Here is a 15,998-nt window from a genome sequence, read left to right on the forward strand (position 1 = left end):
AAAAAACTCCTCCTCTCACTTCAGTCTGTTTATTTCTACACAATGGGAGTCAAGTCCACAGACTGAAAACAAGTATCAAACCCTGTAAAAGGCTCACAATCGGAACTGTTGGCATTTCCGTCTAATCGAAACTGAACTGGACACAAAACATGCATGGATCACGGTAAAAACTGCAGTCATTTAATTAACAATGCCACTTGTTCGAATTCGGCAAAACCCCCTCAACACCTAAAATTACTATTAATATGCTGTATCGAATTTCCCCCCAACCTCTACAGTTAATATCTAACTTTAACAAACGCTAAAAGAACTTTTCATCTCAGGGTCCATAGGAGGGATACTTAAACATTTATGTGTACATGTTGATTTTTTTTTTCTCCACAGACTTGAATGCAGAACCTGTGTTGTCATAGGAAACGGCTTTTGCCATAAAAAACAGCTCCTTGGGAAGCATCATAAACACATATGACGTGGTCATACGGTAAGCAAAAAGGGACCACACCTCACAAAAGTATATATTTTATATTTCACATAAAATGATCGTATTTTTTTGTTAACGTTTGACCGAAGGAAAAGAGAGAAGAGGAGGAAATGAGTCATGGTTACGCTGCTTTGTCTACTTTTTGATTCCATTTTGGAAGAAAAATTGGTTTGGAGATATCTGTACTTTATTTAAAAACCTAATACAATGTGGCTCATCAATAACTGATTTTTTTGGGGGGGCCAAAAGGTTTTTTATAACCACCCTCTTTTTTTCAGGATTTTAAGGGCTGAGTTATAGGAACTGAAAGATCAATCCTAGGATCTTTTAAAAACTGTAAATCTGAATCTGGAGTTCCTTCTGCTGTGAGCTAATGATGCACAGTATCTGCCTGTGTGACTATTTGACCCTGACATAGAGACATCATCCTAGCTATTAGCAATCCTTTGGGTCAAGTACATTTCTATAAAGAAGAACAGAAAGGTTTTAGTTTACTAATGGACAAAGGTGCTCTGACTTTAAAGCCTTGGAGTGATACCATGCATTCTGAGTTTTTATAATCCTCTTTTAAACAGCCAGAGTTTGGCATGGCCACAATGCATTTTTCTTCCCCCCTATAAGCCCCTCCCTCGCTCCCTCTACCCTCCCTCACCTCTCAGAAGCTTATCATTCTCTGGCCAAGAAGAGAAAGGTTATTGACATTCAGAAAAAAAACATTGCATGCCTGAGACTTTGACGTCATCTGGCTGGTTCTGTTATTGAAATATTGCAAGAGTCTGTTAAAGCATGACTGAAGCAGGACTGTTTGTCTGTCTATGGTCACGGAATGATTCATGATGAATCAAACTTGTGTCAAAAATATGTTTAAGGTAATTAAAGCACCAATGTTTGTACAATGCCAATCTTTTTCTGGAAGCTTTAATTTTATTGTTAGACAGGAAGCTCTGAGAAATGACAGATGGTAATGTGGTGGCTGTTTACAATGAAATCCTGGATACTGGTTCTAATGCCGGCCATCGAAAGTCAACAAATGACCAGAAATCAGTTTAATTATTCGTGAGACACCTTGAGAGAACAAGTTCAAAATGCAGAAAAAAAATAGGTTTACACTGTAAGGTGGGTGCAGTTCAAAGTGGAACAGATTATTTTGTCGGTTTGAAGGACACACTTATAATTGTGGAAACTCAAAATACTTTTGTGTTAGTGCTTATTGTGTTTTTTTCTCGCTGAAATAAAGACATGAACACGAAATGGCGTGATAATAACTAGCTATCCCGATGAAACCGGCTTTGACAATGAATTATCTGAAGCGTTTAAATATTATCGTTTGACCCATGTCCTATCTCTTAACATTGAGGAGGCGGGGATTTGGACCGCAGGGGGAGCTCTAAATCTTTTGGCTTCACTTCTAGGCGGCTGTTTCTTAGTCCATCTTATTATAGAGTGAGTGGATTCAAGACACAATTAGGATGACTTTGATTTGAGATATTTTAAAGGACAACCCAAAACTATGTTCCAGTAAGTTTAGAATAATTACAGGTGTAATTACTGCTGATAAACACCTTGCCTGCTATCTAACCAAATAGCAAGAGCGTAGATCTTTATGCTGTTAGCTATATTAATGAATAGACGCCGTCGTGATGTTATGCTGTGGTGTAAAAATACACTTATTTAACATTGATAATGACAAATATGCTGTAATTGAATGTCAAGTTGCCCATTAGTCATGAACAAAAACACTCAGTAATTGGCTCTTCTTCCTCAAGTGTCCTATTCAGTTCTGGCTAAAATCCATGTGACCTGAGTCAGAGTCCTTTGCTTGTTGTGCGTATATTAACAGACACCTATACCCATTTTTATCGTACATAAACAACTCTGTGTAAATGTTTACTGCATTTATAGTCCCGCCCTCTTTTTCAATTTCATTTATAGTCATCATGTTTAGAGCATTTATATTAATTTATAGCAAGGAAACTAAAGAATATAACATTACGGAAGACATGCACAAGTCTACTTGCTTCAGCTATGGCAGAGCCTGTTCTGATGTTATTGTTTTATAGCTGGAGTAACGTAGATCGTGAGTGCAGGTAAATAATGGCTAAAATTGAAGCAACACCCAGGTTCAAAATTGTTCCCGAAATGCCAATCAGTACATCAAAGGTGCTGACTCGTGATCTTTGTGATTAAACACAACTGTGTCCTTTTTTCCTGAATCTGGTCACTGTCTCAGGTTGAATGATGCCCCGGTAAGAGGCTATGAGGATGACGTGGGGAACAAGACCACCATGAGGTTCTTCTACCCTGAGTCGGCTTCTTACAACCCTGGACTACACAACGAGCCCGGCACACTTATGGTCCTGGTGCCTTTTAAGCAGCAAGATCTACGCTGGCTTAAAGAGATCCTTTATAATGAGAAGAGGGTACAGGATATGTGTGAGAATACACACTCTCTCACACAAACTCGCACACAAAAACACTCTTTTCATCCCACTCTGTCTCCCTGCTTTCCTAGCTCTCAGCCTCGCATAAACACTCCTCAGCTTCTTATCCTGCCCTTACCAGCCATCCATAACAAACAAATGCTTAAAAGGTTCTACTTCAGTGATGTCAATGCCCCTTAGATTTAAATATAGTTTCCATGGCAGACATCCTTCACTCTGTTGCTCCTAGCACCTCCGGCCTCTCTCTGCTAATAGTTGCGCAGTCATGGCCTTCTAATTTGCACATCATTTTGGTTGCTGTAGGATGTGAGTGAGTAATAGGTTCAATTGCATCTCTGTTCGGTAAATGAACTTTCTGTAGTGTGTGCTAATCAGGATTAGCAATCTTTGACTCCCATTTCTGCCCTTTTGTTCCTTTCAGTTTCAAAACCCTATAAAGCCTGTGTGTGATCTTTTCCCGTGTTTATGTGTGCATTCCAGGTCAGGAAAGGCTTTTGGAAGCCACCTCCCCAAATCTGGTTGGGTGATGTCAGTAAAATCAGAGTGCTGGACCCCCACTTTCTGCATCAGACTGCAGACAGACTTCTCCAGATTCCTCTCTTCCCCAAGAGCAAGCAGGTGAGCCATCACTTCCATTTCCCTGGTTTGATAGTCATACTGCTACAGGTGTTGAGATTACAGTCCTGGAACCAGAACTTTGTTTTCAAGTCCACACAAAATTATTGCTCTGACTTCAGTAAGACCAAACACATTGCTTACTAATTCGGGACTGTAGGTCTATTAAGCCCCGTTTCCACCAAGTCGTCCGGTATGGATCAGTAAAGTTTTGGTATGGTTTGGTTCGGTAAAACCTGATCCTGCGGCCTATTTGGTAGGCGGCATGTAAGCTGGATGCCGATACCAACGTCAACTCAGTCATAGCTTCACATCACAGCAGCTAATAGCTAACAGCTAACCCGCTAATAACTCAACAATGGAGACAAACCAACGATGGAAGACATTCAGCAATTAACCCAGTTGTCATTGGCATGTGGCTCTTTTTCAGAGAGGGCTGTGTGCCGCGAGGAGAAATACATACTAATCAACAATCGACTATGTATTTAAACAGAACCAGTTGTCTTTGCCGCTGTCACACAGGAAGTGACGATTCTTTCGACCAATCAACTGCAGTGTTTAGCTCCACCTTTTAGGGTTGGATCAATATACTTGGCTCCCCAACAGAAGAGTACCAAAAAGGAGGAAGGTACAGTTCAGTAATTTGGGAATCTTTCCCGGCTTTAGTCAATGGAAACGCCACAAAATGTGTGCCGTACAGAGATGAACCGAACTGAACCGCTTGGTGGAAACAGGGCTTTACTTCGGTGGGGACGCCTCTCCTTTGTTGCTGCAGATAAATGTTTTCCCTATCTGCATCTTCCCACTAGAGCGTCCTCTCTCCCATGCCCCTTTTCTTTCCTCTTGCCCTTCACCACTTCCCACATGAATGTTAACAAGGATGGATGGAGCATCCACTGATTAGCCACAGCTCCTCGAGCGATGCATCTCAAGCTCTGCAATAAACAGTTTACAAGAAGAGTCACTTCTCTTGAAATGTAGCCGGGTCAATAGCAATTTTGTGGATCCAATTACTGCAAAACATGACGAAGATTAGCTTCTGCTCAGCATTCTGCCATCTCATTACAAGATAAGCGTCTGCTAGGCTGTGCACTGACTCCTTGCAAATAATTGGCTTCTGAAAGAAGGTCAAAATATTGTGTGAATTTCAACCAGATGCTGTGTTTTTAAGAAAAGAAATGCTCCGTGTAGAACTTCTCTGCAAAGCTACACAATGCTTTTTTTTAAACTTGAAAACTGTCCAGTCTTAGTGAGTTTTGTTTTCATGATGTCAGGGTTAAGCAAGATTTTAATCGAGCATGATTTGTGACTTGGCTCTGTTAAACAAATATGAATGAAGCCACAAAGGTGAAATAAATCAGTTCACCTAAGCACAACAATCTAGAGTGGAAAGCTTACCATGAGCTAACTCGTAAAAATTAGGGCTAATAAGAAGTGATTGTGCAATGAGAAAACATGACACATCTAAAGGCACAATTGATCTGTTTTTGTTTTAACTGCCAACTCTTTGTTTGGACTTGGACCTCTTTTTTGACTTGGATAATTTGTTCCCTTTATTTAAACTGGACTGTTAATCATCGGGAGGGAAGCTTTACTGGCATGTTGTATCCCTTCTTCCTATTGGGGCTTGTTGTGTGTTTTTGTTGGGGATTGTCTCTGCTGTGGGTGGGAGCCAAGTTTTGTTTTGGATCTGCTTGTTCCCCTTCCCTGAGCCCTTTTTTGGAATGGGGGGGCGGTTTACTCTTTTGGACTGTAGTACAAACACAACTGGCTGGTGCATGAGAAGAGTGAGCTGTGGGGAAGGCAGCAATCCTACAGGCAATCAGCAGGCGCGCTCGCCAGGAGCTCTGCACCATCTGCACACAGACTGTATGGAGAGGATGTAGGGGAAGGGATTTTAGGAAGGAATAGAAAAAGAAAGGGGGGGGCATAGAGACAGGGAAAACTGGAGCTTATAGTGAGTTACCTTTGCTGATTTAACAGTTGTACATTATCTTGAAATAAACTATTTTGATTCAAGGCGACAACTTACAGGACATGTATTACCTTACCATAAAAATTGTGTTTTTGCACATTAAAATATCAACATGGTCTTTTTTTTTTTTTTTTTACTTTCCCTTTTTTTCTGTCCACGAGTATTTTCAAATCCATCAGAAAACCAGCAAGGGGTCCTGAATGTCGACCTCCTCTTTGCAGGCACGCTACCCTTCCTCAGCTAATGATCCTGCCAGATACACAAGAACCCCCTTGAAGACTCACACACGCAGCACACACACACTCACTCACTCAAACTCATACTTGTGCACATGCAACTACTTCTCTCTTCTCCACAGTTTTTTTCTCCAAACGTTTATGCACACACATAACTTTTATGTTCACACCCTTCTCCCTAAGCACAAGCCTTGTGTCGAGTTCCTTAAGTCTGGCTCGCAGGATTGACAGTATGCAGCCCCCCTTACTGCCGTTGTTGCTCACCAAGGCTCCAAGGGCCTGTGTCCAAACTATGCGCCGGGCCGCTGCAATGTTCTGGTGTTGGCCAGTGAGCTGGCGACCGCATGAGGCTAATACACACAGAATGTCAGCTGTGTCCCAGTGCGGGGTGCTCATTAGTTCTGAATTAAAGAAAAAAAACTGTTCAAAGGCAACTTGGTTTAGAGTAATGCTTCAGAAGGAAAAGAAGAACACAGGGCATGAGCTTGTTTTCAGTTTTCAGTCTCTGAACCAAGTCTATCGTTGATCTGCTTTTCAATCACCTATTTTGCGTTACGAAAGCACAAGTGTAGAAGTAAAAGCCTATGTCAGTGGCATTGCATAACAAAAACATATACTGTATCCTAAAGCATCAACCACCTGTGTTCAACAGACATGCAAACGGGAAACACACACACAAAAATCTGAGGATTGATGTTGAGGATCGATGGGTGCCCTGTGTACAGCTGGGGTGCAGCTCGATCAGGAACAGACAGCTTTCAAGATCAGAGTAATCCATCACAGGATTGTTCAGATTGTTTTTAAAATATGATGCATGTAAAACATTGGAGCAAACCAAGCTTTTCACAAAGTGTCTTCCTGAGGTCCGCTGCCCACTTGATTAGCGTCAGGTGTGACTTTACAAGACGTGTTGTGTTTTGCATCAATCACGGCGAAGCTTTAAAAAAAATGTATGTATTATTGGATGTTTGCTTATTTCACTCTTGCTGAGCTTTACATCACGACATAATTTCCCCCTTTCCACCCTGTCACCACCTAGCAGACAGTTAAATGAGCTCAGCATAGACGAAGACTGGAAAACAGAAGGAAAATCCAAGTCTGGCTAACATCATATGCCTACCAACATCTTGAAGTTTGCCAAACTGCCAGGGGGAGACTTGAGGAAATCACTGCTGCCTGCCATGTGATAGGCTGTAACGCCACGTACAACCGTGACTTGACATTTCCAACAGACCAAAAAAGCAAAAGAAGGTATTGAGATGGAAATATTTTATGCACAATAGTATCTGATTGAACGCATAGGTCACAAAAGCCCTCCAGTTCTGGTGAAAGAAATCAGTGTTTTAGTCAATCAGTAAACCCTGGTTAGTGGAGACGTTGGCTTTGCAATAGAAATGTGCTCGCAGACAGGAACTTGATGATACCATGGAAAGTTGTGGAGAGGCATGAAAAGGCTGTGGGAAAAGGGTGCTGCCTTTTTGGAAAGTGACGGAAAGAAAAAGTTTCTTCTTGCTCGCGGTCATGTGGCCGTGATTCTTCTCGCCCCATGGATAATCATTGACAGAGTCATATGGGAAATGGCAGAACAACACAAGCAATTATCTGTGCACTGTAAGGCCCGCCAGGGACAACACAACAAACATGTCTCTTGTCATTAAATCTCACATTAGCTTTATTTCTTAGCAGTGCCAGAGGGCTCGGATAATGCCCCTTATACTTTTTCGCTTCCAGCAAAAGCAGATCCCAAGTGACTAACATAATATTTATTTTGTCACTATCCGCAGCATCAGGATCGCCTTTGTGTCATGCTTGACAGGGTATTTTCATTTTCTTTTAAGATGGACAATAAGCATTTAGATGAGGTGGGACATTTTAAACAAACAAAGGTGAAAGGTGTGCGATTAATAGTGGTGGGGAAATAATTGATTCTATGGTGCAACGCAATGCTTTGTTAAAAGATTCTGCATCGATGCAGGAAAGGCCATAGTTGTTTATTAACACAATGGACTGGCCCTCTTCCGGTTCTGGAACTACATAGGTGCAAGCGCAGTTTTTATTGATGGTCAAAAACGGGAGAGCAGCTGCTGCCGAGAAACTATTTTTGAGTATGTTCTTGTTCAGTCTTATCAGGAGGACCTTGAAAAAGGATATTATATTTTTGCAAACGGGCAGCTGTTTGTTGGATTCATTTGTTGAAAAGATTTTGATTAAAAGGGTTTCAATTCACCTGATTGTTTGTATTGATGGGTAAAAATGAACCTTGTATGAAGCATCGCAATGTATCGTGATGCATCAACAATCGTTTGATAATCGCATCGTGAGGTGACTGACGATTCCCACCCCTAGCAATTAAAGTCCCCAGCTAGAATCAAACCAGTAAACGTGGCACTTTAAGACTCCCAGGATGCCTTTTATTTATACATAGTCTCTTTATGTTGGCCAGGAGGTTTACAACAAGAGTGTGAGCTTGATTACAGTTTTCCTGTCCTCTTTTTTTTTTTTTTTTAAAGGGATGGATCTTATTTTGATCCATCCCTGTGGAATATATTAAATACAATCTAATATAATGATTACAGCACCAACAACATTGGATTTTAACATGACCCCATGATCCTGCAGTTTTTAATGACCTTTCAAAGGGAATAGACGCATCATCATTGCCGACTCATTCATGCAGCATTTAGTAACTCCTCCCGTGTCCGATTAATGAACCTGATGTGAACAGAAGACAAGTTTACAGGAGCAGAATGTGTAAATAAAAAACTCACATTAGAAAACAATGACTGGCTGCCATCTATCTGCCAACGAGATTTCATTTAGATAATTGGCTCCCTTTGTTTTGTTCGATTGGTATTTTCAAATCTTTTGATCCCATTAACTGCCGGAAGGACATTAAAAAGAGGAATTAAGTATTATGAATCTGTCGTCAATTATATTGTTTTGACATTGAATACCGTTGCGATGACATCAGTTGCTAGGAAACCAGGTGCTAGAGGAAGCCATAGAGACCATCACACAACTAATGTTCCTGTCCTCATTTGAACCAGGGATGTTTTAGCTCATTGTCAATATTCTATAATGTATTGGCTGACAGGATGAGCCCTGAGCTTCCTCATCAGGTGGATCATAGGGAGGCTTTGTATTAACTTTTATGTTTTTGTGTCTGACCTACCTACTGAAACTGGGACTGACTGACTGAAGTGTTTGACTCCTTTGTTGTTGTTCTCAATAGCAGCTACTCAAATTAAGCCTCGATTCCTGACTAGAGTCAAAGACATGTGAGGTTTTTTATAGACATGAATAATAATCTCAGTTTCGTGCCATCCAGTCACTGATATTCATAAGGCACCAAAAATGATTTCAACAGAGGTCTAAAGTTTGCTGAACTGTGAGAACACATTTACTGATTTATATTCAACTGAGCTGTGGCAAAAAACAAAAAACGCAAAATGTTTCACAGAGCAAAACTCCTCAGGAATTGTCCAATAAACAATAATAAATGTTTAAACAATAAATGTATTATAGGTTGTAGTTGTGCAGTAGAGTACTTTCTTTAATCGTATCCAAGACTATTCAAATAACTTGTAGTCAATGAATACGCTGTCTCTGTTGTGAAAAGCTTGATTTTCTGAACAATTTGACTCGTCATGTGGGAAAGGAGTCTGGAGTTGTTTTTAGTATAGCTTACATCATGAGTGTTCTTCCTGAGAAAAGGCAATGATAAGCTAGTGACTAAGCTGCTGGAAAGCTACCAGAGAACAGGGTGAGGCTTACTATACTAATGTTGCGAACTTTATCTGTCAAGTAACCAAGTTCTTCAAACATCTACAAGCTCACAAGACGGCACATGTTTGAATTACACAACATTCAATTTGCAGAATCTCTTTCCAAAGAGCCTGAAAACAAATTGTGAAGAAACAAGAGTTAGATGTAATCAGAAGTTCACATGTTTAAAGCTTGTGAAGTTTCACAACACTAAGTCCTGAAGTTATTGGAAGGTATTCTGCTCATGTAAAATGTTTGTAGTGAGCAACTTCACATACATTTTTTTGCCCTCTTCTACCATCTAGTGGTGAAACGAGAGACTGCAGTTAAGTCACAGTCCTGCATCGTTAAAGAGTGTGTGGCGATGCCTCACAAATTCTCCAACTACTTCACCAACTCATCCTGCTTCAACTCACAGTTCTATTTTTATTTAGTCCTTATCGATTTAACCAATCGTAAACACACGTTATTAAATAAACTGAATACTGCGGAGAGGTCAGTCACTATACTGCACACAGATCACTGCTCAGTAGCTTGGCCTACTTGGGCTATGGCAGCTAGTTGTTTTAGTGAATATGGTGCAAAACACATTCACACACTTGTAGAATTCTTGCTTATAAATACTTTTTTAAAAATATTTTTCGAGCACAAACACAAGTCAAGAACTACAACTGCTTGAATCTGCCACGACGAGTCTCAAATGCACACATCACTTTTGCTCTACATTTACTGAGATTGGCACAGTTTTGAGCTAACGTTTTGCTAGCGAGATTTATCACTTAATAGCCTGGCGTACTAATAACAAACCGTAAATATAAGTTGACCGTAGGTTTAACAAAAGTGCTTGCTAGCTATCCAGCGCTCTCACAGGTGCTCAGAGGTTTTGCTCCAAAAACACCTCCATACTCTTTCTGTTATAGTGCACCAAGGTGTCATTGTTAAACCTCAGGAAACCACTGTTATGGTACTGTACGTAATCAGTCAAAATTGCCCATCCCCCCAAATCAAAGCAGGCTAGAACCAGGCCTGGTGTCACTCAACACTAAATCTGATATTGCATTGTGGCGATAACTTCATTTCAGCTCATTTCAACAACTTATTAAATTTGGGAACACAGTTCAACGAGTGCGAGTATTGTCTACTATTCTTGTTCTTTGACATGATGTCAAACAAGACTAATAATTTCATCCTAGAGCTTTACCTTCTATCAATTTAAATCCTCTCTGAGTTTTATGTTTACATGATTCTGACATTAGTCATAAGAAAAGTGAGTTTGTAGGTTTTAAGTTACTTTAAGAATGTTTGCGTATTTTCTGTCTTTTTAATGCCACCTATCTGAGTTACTCATGAGAGTTTGAAGAAGTTTAAAAGTCACCATATCCTTATTTTCAACATGACTAAATTAGTCTCAGAGCTCCCCAAAACATGTCTGTGAAGTTACTTGCTATAAATCCTGAAATCTCTGATTTTGTATTTCCTGTATTAACTGCACGTTATGCGTGTTTGTGTTCTTCAGAGGATAGCTCTATGTTGAATTTATCTACGTGATAGTATGCTACTTAAATACTGAACATCTCCATGTTTTTGGTACCTGATGAATTTTAGCTGTGGGACCCTACACTTTCAAGTCTGAGTAAGACAATGTTGGCTCGTAACTTGTTCATGAATCTTTTTCAGGAGCTCCTTTGTGTGCTTGGTGTTTTGAGAAGTTTGTTCTGACATGTCACTGCAGTAAACAGTCATTCTTTTTTTTCTCCTTCCATCAGCCAGTGCATCCCACCACAGGTCTACTTGCTGTGTTTGTTGCTCTTAACTACTGTGATGTGGTCCACATTGCTGGTTTTGGATACCCTAACTCAAAGGACCAAAGGCATCCTATCCATTACTACAGCGTCGACACCATGAAGTCTATGAAGGTTGGTCGCAGTCTTCTACAGTTACTGAAGATACAGTAAAGCATTCATACCACTCTCTGAATACTGATGCTGGCTCTATGTCTCTGCAGAACTCCTACCATGACCTCAATCATGAGGCAGGAGCCTTAAAAAGACTGGAGGATTCAGGAGCCATTTTGTACCTGCACCCACATCTATGATACACAAACTGGTTCAATCAATTTAATCCAAAAACAATCCAACACCAAATCACTTCTGAATCCTGGTTTGATCCAGATCAGATCTTAATGTGCCTTCTGCATTAGGATCAGACAATTGCTGGATCACTTAGTCATCCTTTTGTAAACTGAGTGTCAGAGGTCTGTCTCTGAAGAATGTTATCACTGGCACCTTATATTTCCTATGATTTCTCAAGTAGAGTTACCTTAGCACTTTGTATCATGTTTAAAGGTTTGTAACAACTTTTAAAGTTGCACAGTTGTAACTACTCAATGGTGAAACCACATGTACGTTTGTTATAACGCTTTTCTGAGAAAATGATTGTGTCACACAGACATGAAATGTTGGGAGGAGAAAGTGGGGATGACATGCAGCAAACGCCTGAGGATAGATTCGAACCCGGTGCGATGAGTACTCTAGCCTCTGTACTTAGGGCACGCGACATAACCGCCTTTGAGCTGTAAAACAATTCATCCTACACTCTCCTTTTCTGAATACACGTCAACATGGTGTGACTTTAATGTTATGAGATTTTTAAAACAGGTCTGAATCTTATTGCTGTTGAACTTAAATCTTATTTTCAGTTAAATTGGGATGTTTTTTCTAAATTCACTTTCAGTGTATTTTAGTTTGAATGGATGGAAAATGAATTAATCAAAACTCTGATATGCAACGTACACAGCTGGAGAAAATTCTGTTTACTGTTAGAATTCTTGGACTGGAAATACTTCTTGTATTTTGCCCATTTGTGATGGTTTTCTAATTTATTTAATCTTTTTTTAAAAAAACAAAACAATACTGGTAACTGGTACCACTGGATATTTTTTATTGTATAAAAGTGAATAAATTTTTAATAATGAGGAAATCGAAATGAAATTCATCTGAGTGCTTTTTTTTACATATGTGAGGAAGGGAACAAAAAACTAATTTGTGCACAGAAATGTTGAATGGACTTGAGCTTGTGTACACTTTTTCTAGTCTTCTGACTTCTCAAAGGGCTTTTACACCGCAGGCCACAAGTAACGAATCCTTTTCATATGCATTCGTATGCCATTGATGAAGCAGCTACAGCAACTTGTGGTGAAGTGTCTTGCTCAAGGAAACATCGGACATGTTTCTGGAGGCGCTGGGAATCGAACCCCTGACCTTCCGGTTGAGTGAAGACCGACTCTGCCAACTTACCCAACCTAGAAATGGCAATGAAAGCAAAAACAAATAATCAACAACAGAAAAAAACAAAAAACATTAGTAAAGACACAATATACTGCACTAATAGATGATACATTTAAATGATAAATGCTGAAAGTCCAGCCGTAACATTTTTTTTTAATGTTGGGGTAGAGTATTAGAAAGATGTGGTGTGGTGGTGAAATGCATCAAAGTGAGGAGCTGAGTGGGTATTAAGGAGAAAATCAAAGGAAAAAAAGAAAAAAATATTTAAAGGAAGCAAAATGAAGCAAAATTGCTCAAGGGTCTGACAGCGGAGCGGAAGAAAAAGAGAGAGAGAGAGTGTGTCCCTAAAAAATAAAGTTAAAAAAATCAATGTAATTCATATTTTTTACAATGTACTTATTTTAACATCAACTTCATGGACACTTTGTTAGTACCAAGCTTGACATTCCCTTTAATATCACTGTCACCACTAGATGGCAGTCATCTTCTATTATGTTCACTTTATGCAGTAAACCGTTTACTGCACTGCACATGGTGCATTCATGCAGCAGCCCATCTTAAAGTGCCTGGGGTAATGGGAAGAGTACATGTATAAGAACACATGTAAAGAAAGGGACATCTGGAAAAGGAGGAAAACTACAGAACACTTATAATTGAGATGGACTACCATACTTTTGCCGCAAGTGACAAATGTTAATGATGGTTTCTGCTCTCTGTACACGCAGAGGTATATTGGTGTTGACATAAATGGAGCTGTGCCTTTGGCATGTAGAAAGCAGCCTTGCTCATATTGTACAAAATCAGCTGTGACAAGGACCAGATCGTCAACTTAGGTCTGAGTGACAGGCAACATTTCATGTGCTGCCAATCATAGGGATGTGTTTATAAATTCTAGGATCAACCACTTCTTCTACTATATTAATTACAGCTAATTACCAACTTCATTATTGCACTACAATCTTAATAATCTGATGGGTTCTTTTAAAAAACCTAAATCAAGTGATTCCCAATCTAATGAAGTGTTGAATATTTAAATAGTGATGTAGTCCGACTCAAGGTCAGACTCGAAGATGAGCACCTTTGTAGTGTCAGTAAGATGTGCTTTGCTGGTGTCTGCTTGTAGAGCTCAAATGCACAATGACAGGATTGTTTTAAATACGATGTAATAATCCTATTATTATACATTAGCTCAGCTGTGTCTTCTGTGCACTGCCTAAATCTGTGTTGAGCCTGCATATAGCTGATACGAACGACAATCCAGTTTGCAGCAGAGTAGACCACAATCATTCGCCTCCTCTCACATTCAGTTATCTACAATTGTCAGTTGATGGTGTTAACTGATTTTCTTGCCGCTGAAACCCAATCTGAAAGAAAACAAAACGTCCTTTTCATCCCATTTTAAGCCTATCATTTCCATTCTGAGAGCTTTCCTTTATGTATTGAGGGTATATTGTTTCATACTGTAAAACCATCCGTTTAAACCCCTTGCCAAGTATTGAAACATGTTTTAAAAGCAGACAAGCACTTGTTCTACGTGTCTGTGCTCAGGTATACCAACACCTTAAACGTCCCACATTTGTTGTCCTCAAAACGTACAGGTAGTCAGTATAGAAAATGAGATGCACTGTTGGTTTGTATTTGTAATGCAACAAAAGCGGGGACTCGACAGACAGAGCGCACCATCATGTCACACCTGACATGCTGTGCTCACTTCCCTTACACAGCAGGGACTTACATCAGGATTTGTGTGAGTCTGCTGGCTGTTTATATGACAACTGGAAATCAGGTCAGACTTTTCTGCAGAAGGTTTTGTACTGTAAGCACATCTTTGAACCCCAAAGTCATGACTGTGCTTCATGTGCTACAGAAGGATATGTTATGTGCAGCGCTAATAACCATAGCATCTTACGGTACAATGACTGTATACATATTTTTGGCTGTAAAGCTCCCGTGTGAATTAAAGCCCTAACCCTGTCACTGATCATGCTGTGGAGTACCAACTGAGTCCTATAAGCCCATTTGAGGATGTTAGCATGACCAAATGAGCACATGATTGCCCTTAACAATAAGATTCATTTGAAATGCATAGCTTTGAACTTTCAGGCAGACCTTTAGCGCACTGCGACCTTGAATGCTTTGGATGTAATTTTACATTGCTGCGATTTCATAGAAGAATACATGACCCGTGATGATTGCTGTATAAGTGCAGTCTCATGCAGGCAGAAGCCGTGTGATGGTTATAGCATCGTATCTCATTACACCATCTGCTCCCTGCACAGTGTTCTCAGCCTCCCACTGCAACGTCTGCCTTAAAGCAGTTGTTTTCTTCTGAGAAACCTTGTTTCTCTCAATGAAGTGTCAGACTCAGCACACCAAGGTGCATTATAATAGTTGTGTTTTTTTTTTTTTATTATTTAATGACAGGTAGAAATATAATAATATGGTAAATGAAATATACAAACATCTATTACAGGTGAGGAGTGCAAATAGAAAGTCAGGAGCTATAACACTTTTTTTCAGGTGCCATGAGCAAAAAGGCCTTTTGCTGAAGTTTGCTTTCTACAATGAGTCATGGATTTGATGTTTGAGGTATACCTGAGAAAACAGCTAAGGCATCTGTGTTTTTTGGGGTATTGTTTGAATAAAATGAAGAGACACAATGTGGCTCTATGGTTTGTCTGTGTGAGGAGCCCAGAGGACAGTTTGTGTGGGAAGAGGCAGAAGAGGTGCAGTATGCAGCCAGATACCTAGAGAGAGGGCATCTGGCTTGGCTCACTGATAACTCCCCCACAGCCTAGAGAGCTACCGTGAGTCAGGTGCTCATACAAACACTGCCATGGGAACCAGGAGTATGAGTAGGAAATATGAGTGAGGAAAAAAAAAAAAGTTAAGCTGCTTTTCTCCAGTGTGAGTTTTGCTAGTTTCCTTCATAAAGCTTTAACTTTCATAGACAGTATTATGCCAAATGCTCACTATGAGTCCTTCCTCCCCACAGAGGCTTCGGGCTAAAAAAAATTACTTCTTCAGCTGAAGAAGAAATAATAAGCAACAGACCTAAAAAAAAGGCTAAATGAAAAAATAGAAACAGGCTAATTGACAGCACTTTATGCTAAGTGGTTGTGCGTGTCTGTTACACAGCCCCAAAGGTCAGCCAACTCAGCTGATTTAAAGGCTAACGCGTCATCATTGTTTCCTAAC

General features: G+C 40.0%; 1 protein-coding gene across 1 annotated transcript in view; it reads left to right on the forward strand.

Annotated features, from left to right (window-relative positions):
- The window catches only part of st3gal4 (ST3 beta-galactoside alpha-2,3-sialyltransferase 4), a 28,777-nt gene extending 16,274 nt beyond the window's left edge, over positions 1 to 12,503 (forward strand). Inside the window, 6 exon segments of the mRNA XM_079353231.1 lie at positions 309 to 421; positions 423 to 481; positions 2,712 to 2,901; positions 3,403 to 3,540; positions 11,280 to 11,429; positions 11,519 to 12,503. Of these exon segments, the coding sequence (XP_079209357.1) occupies positions 309 to 421; positions 423 to 481; positions 2,712 to 2,901; positions 3,403 to 3,540; positions 11,280 to 11,429; positions 11,519 to 11,608 (740 nt within the window). The 3' untranslated portion in view covers positions 11,609 to 12,503.
- Positions 12,504 to 15,998: the final 3,495 nt, after the last annotated feature.

The sequence above is a fragment of the Symphodus melops genome (assembly GCF_947650265.1).
Source record: "Symphodus melops genome assembly, chromosome: 10".
NCBI lineage: Eukaryota > Metazoa > Chordata > Actinopteri > Labriformes > Labridae > Symphodus > Symphodus melops.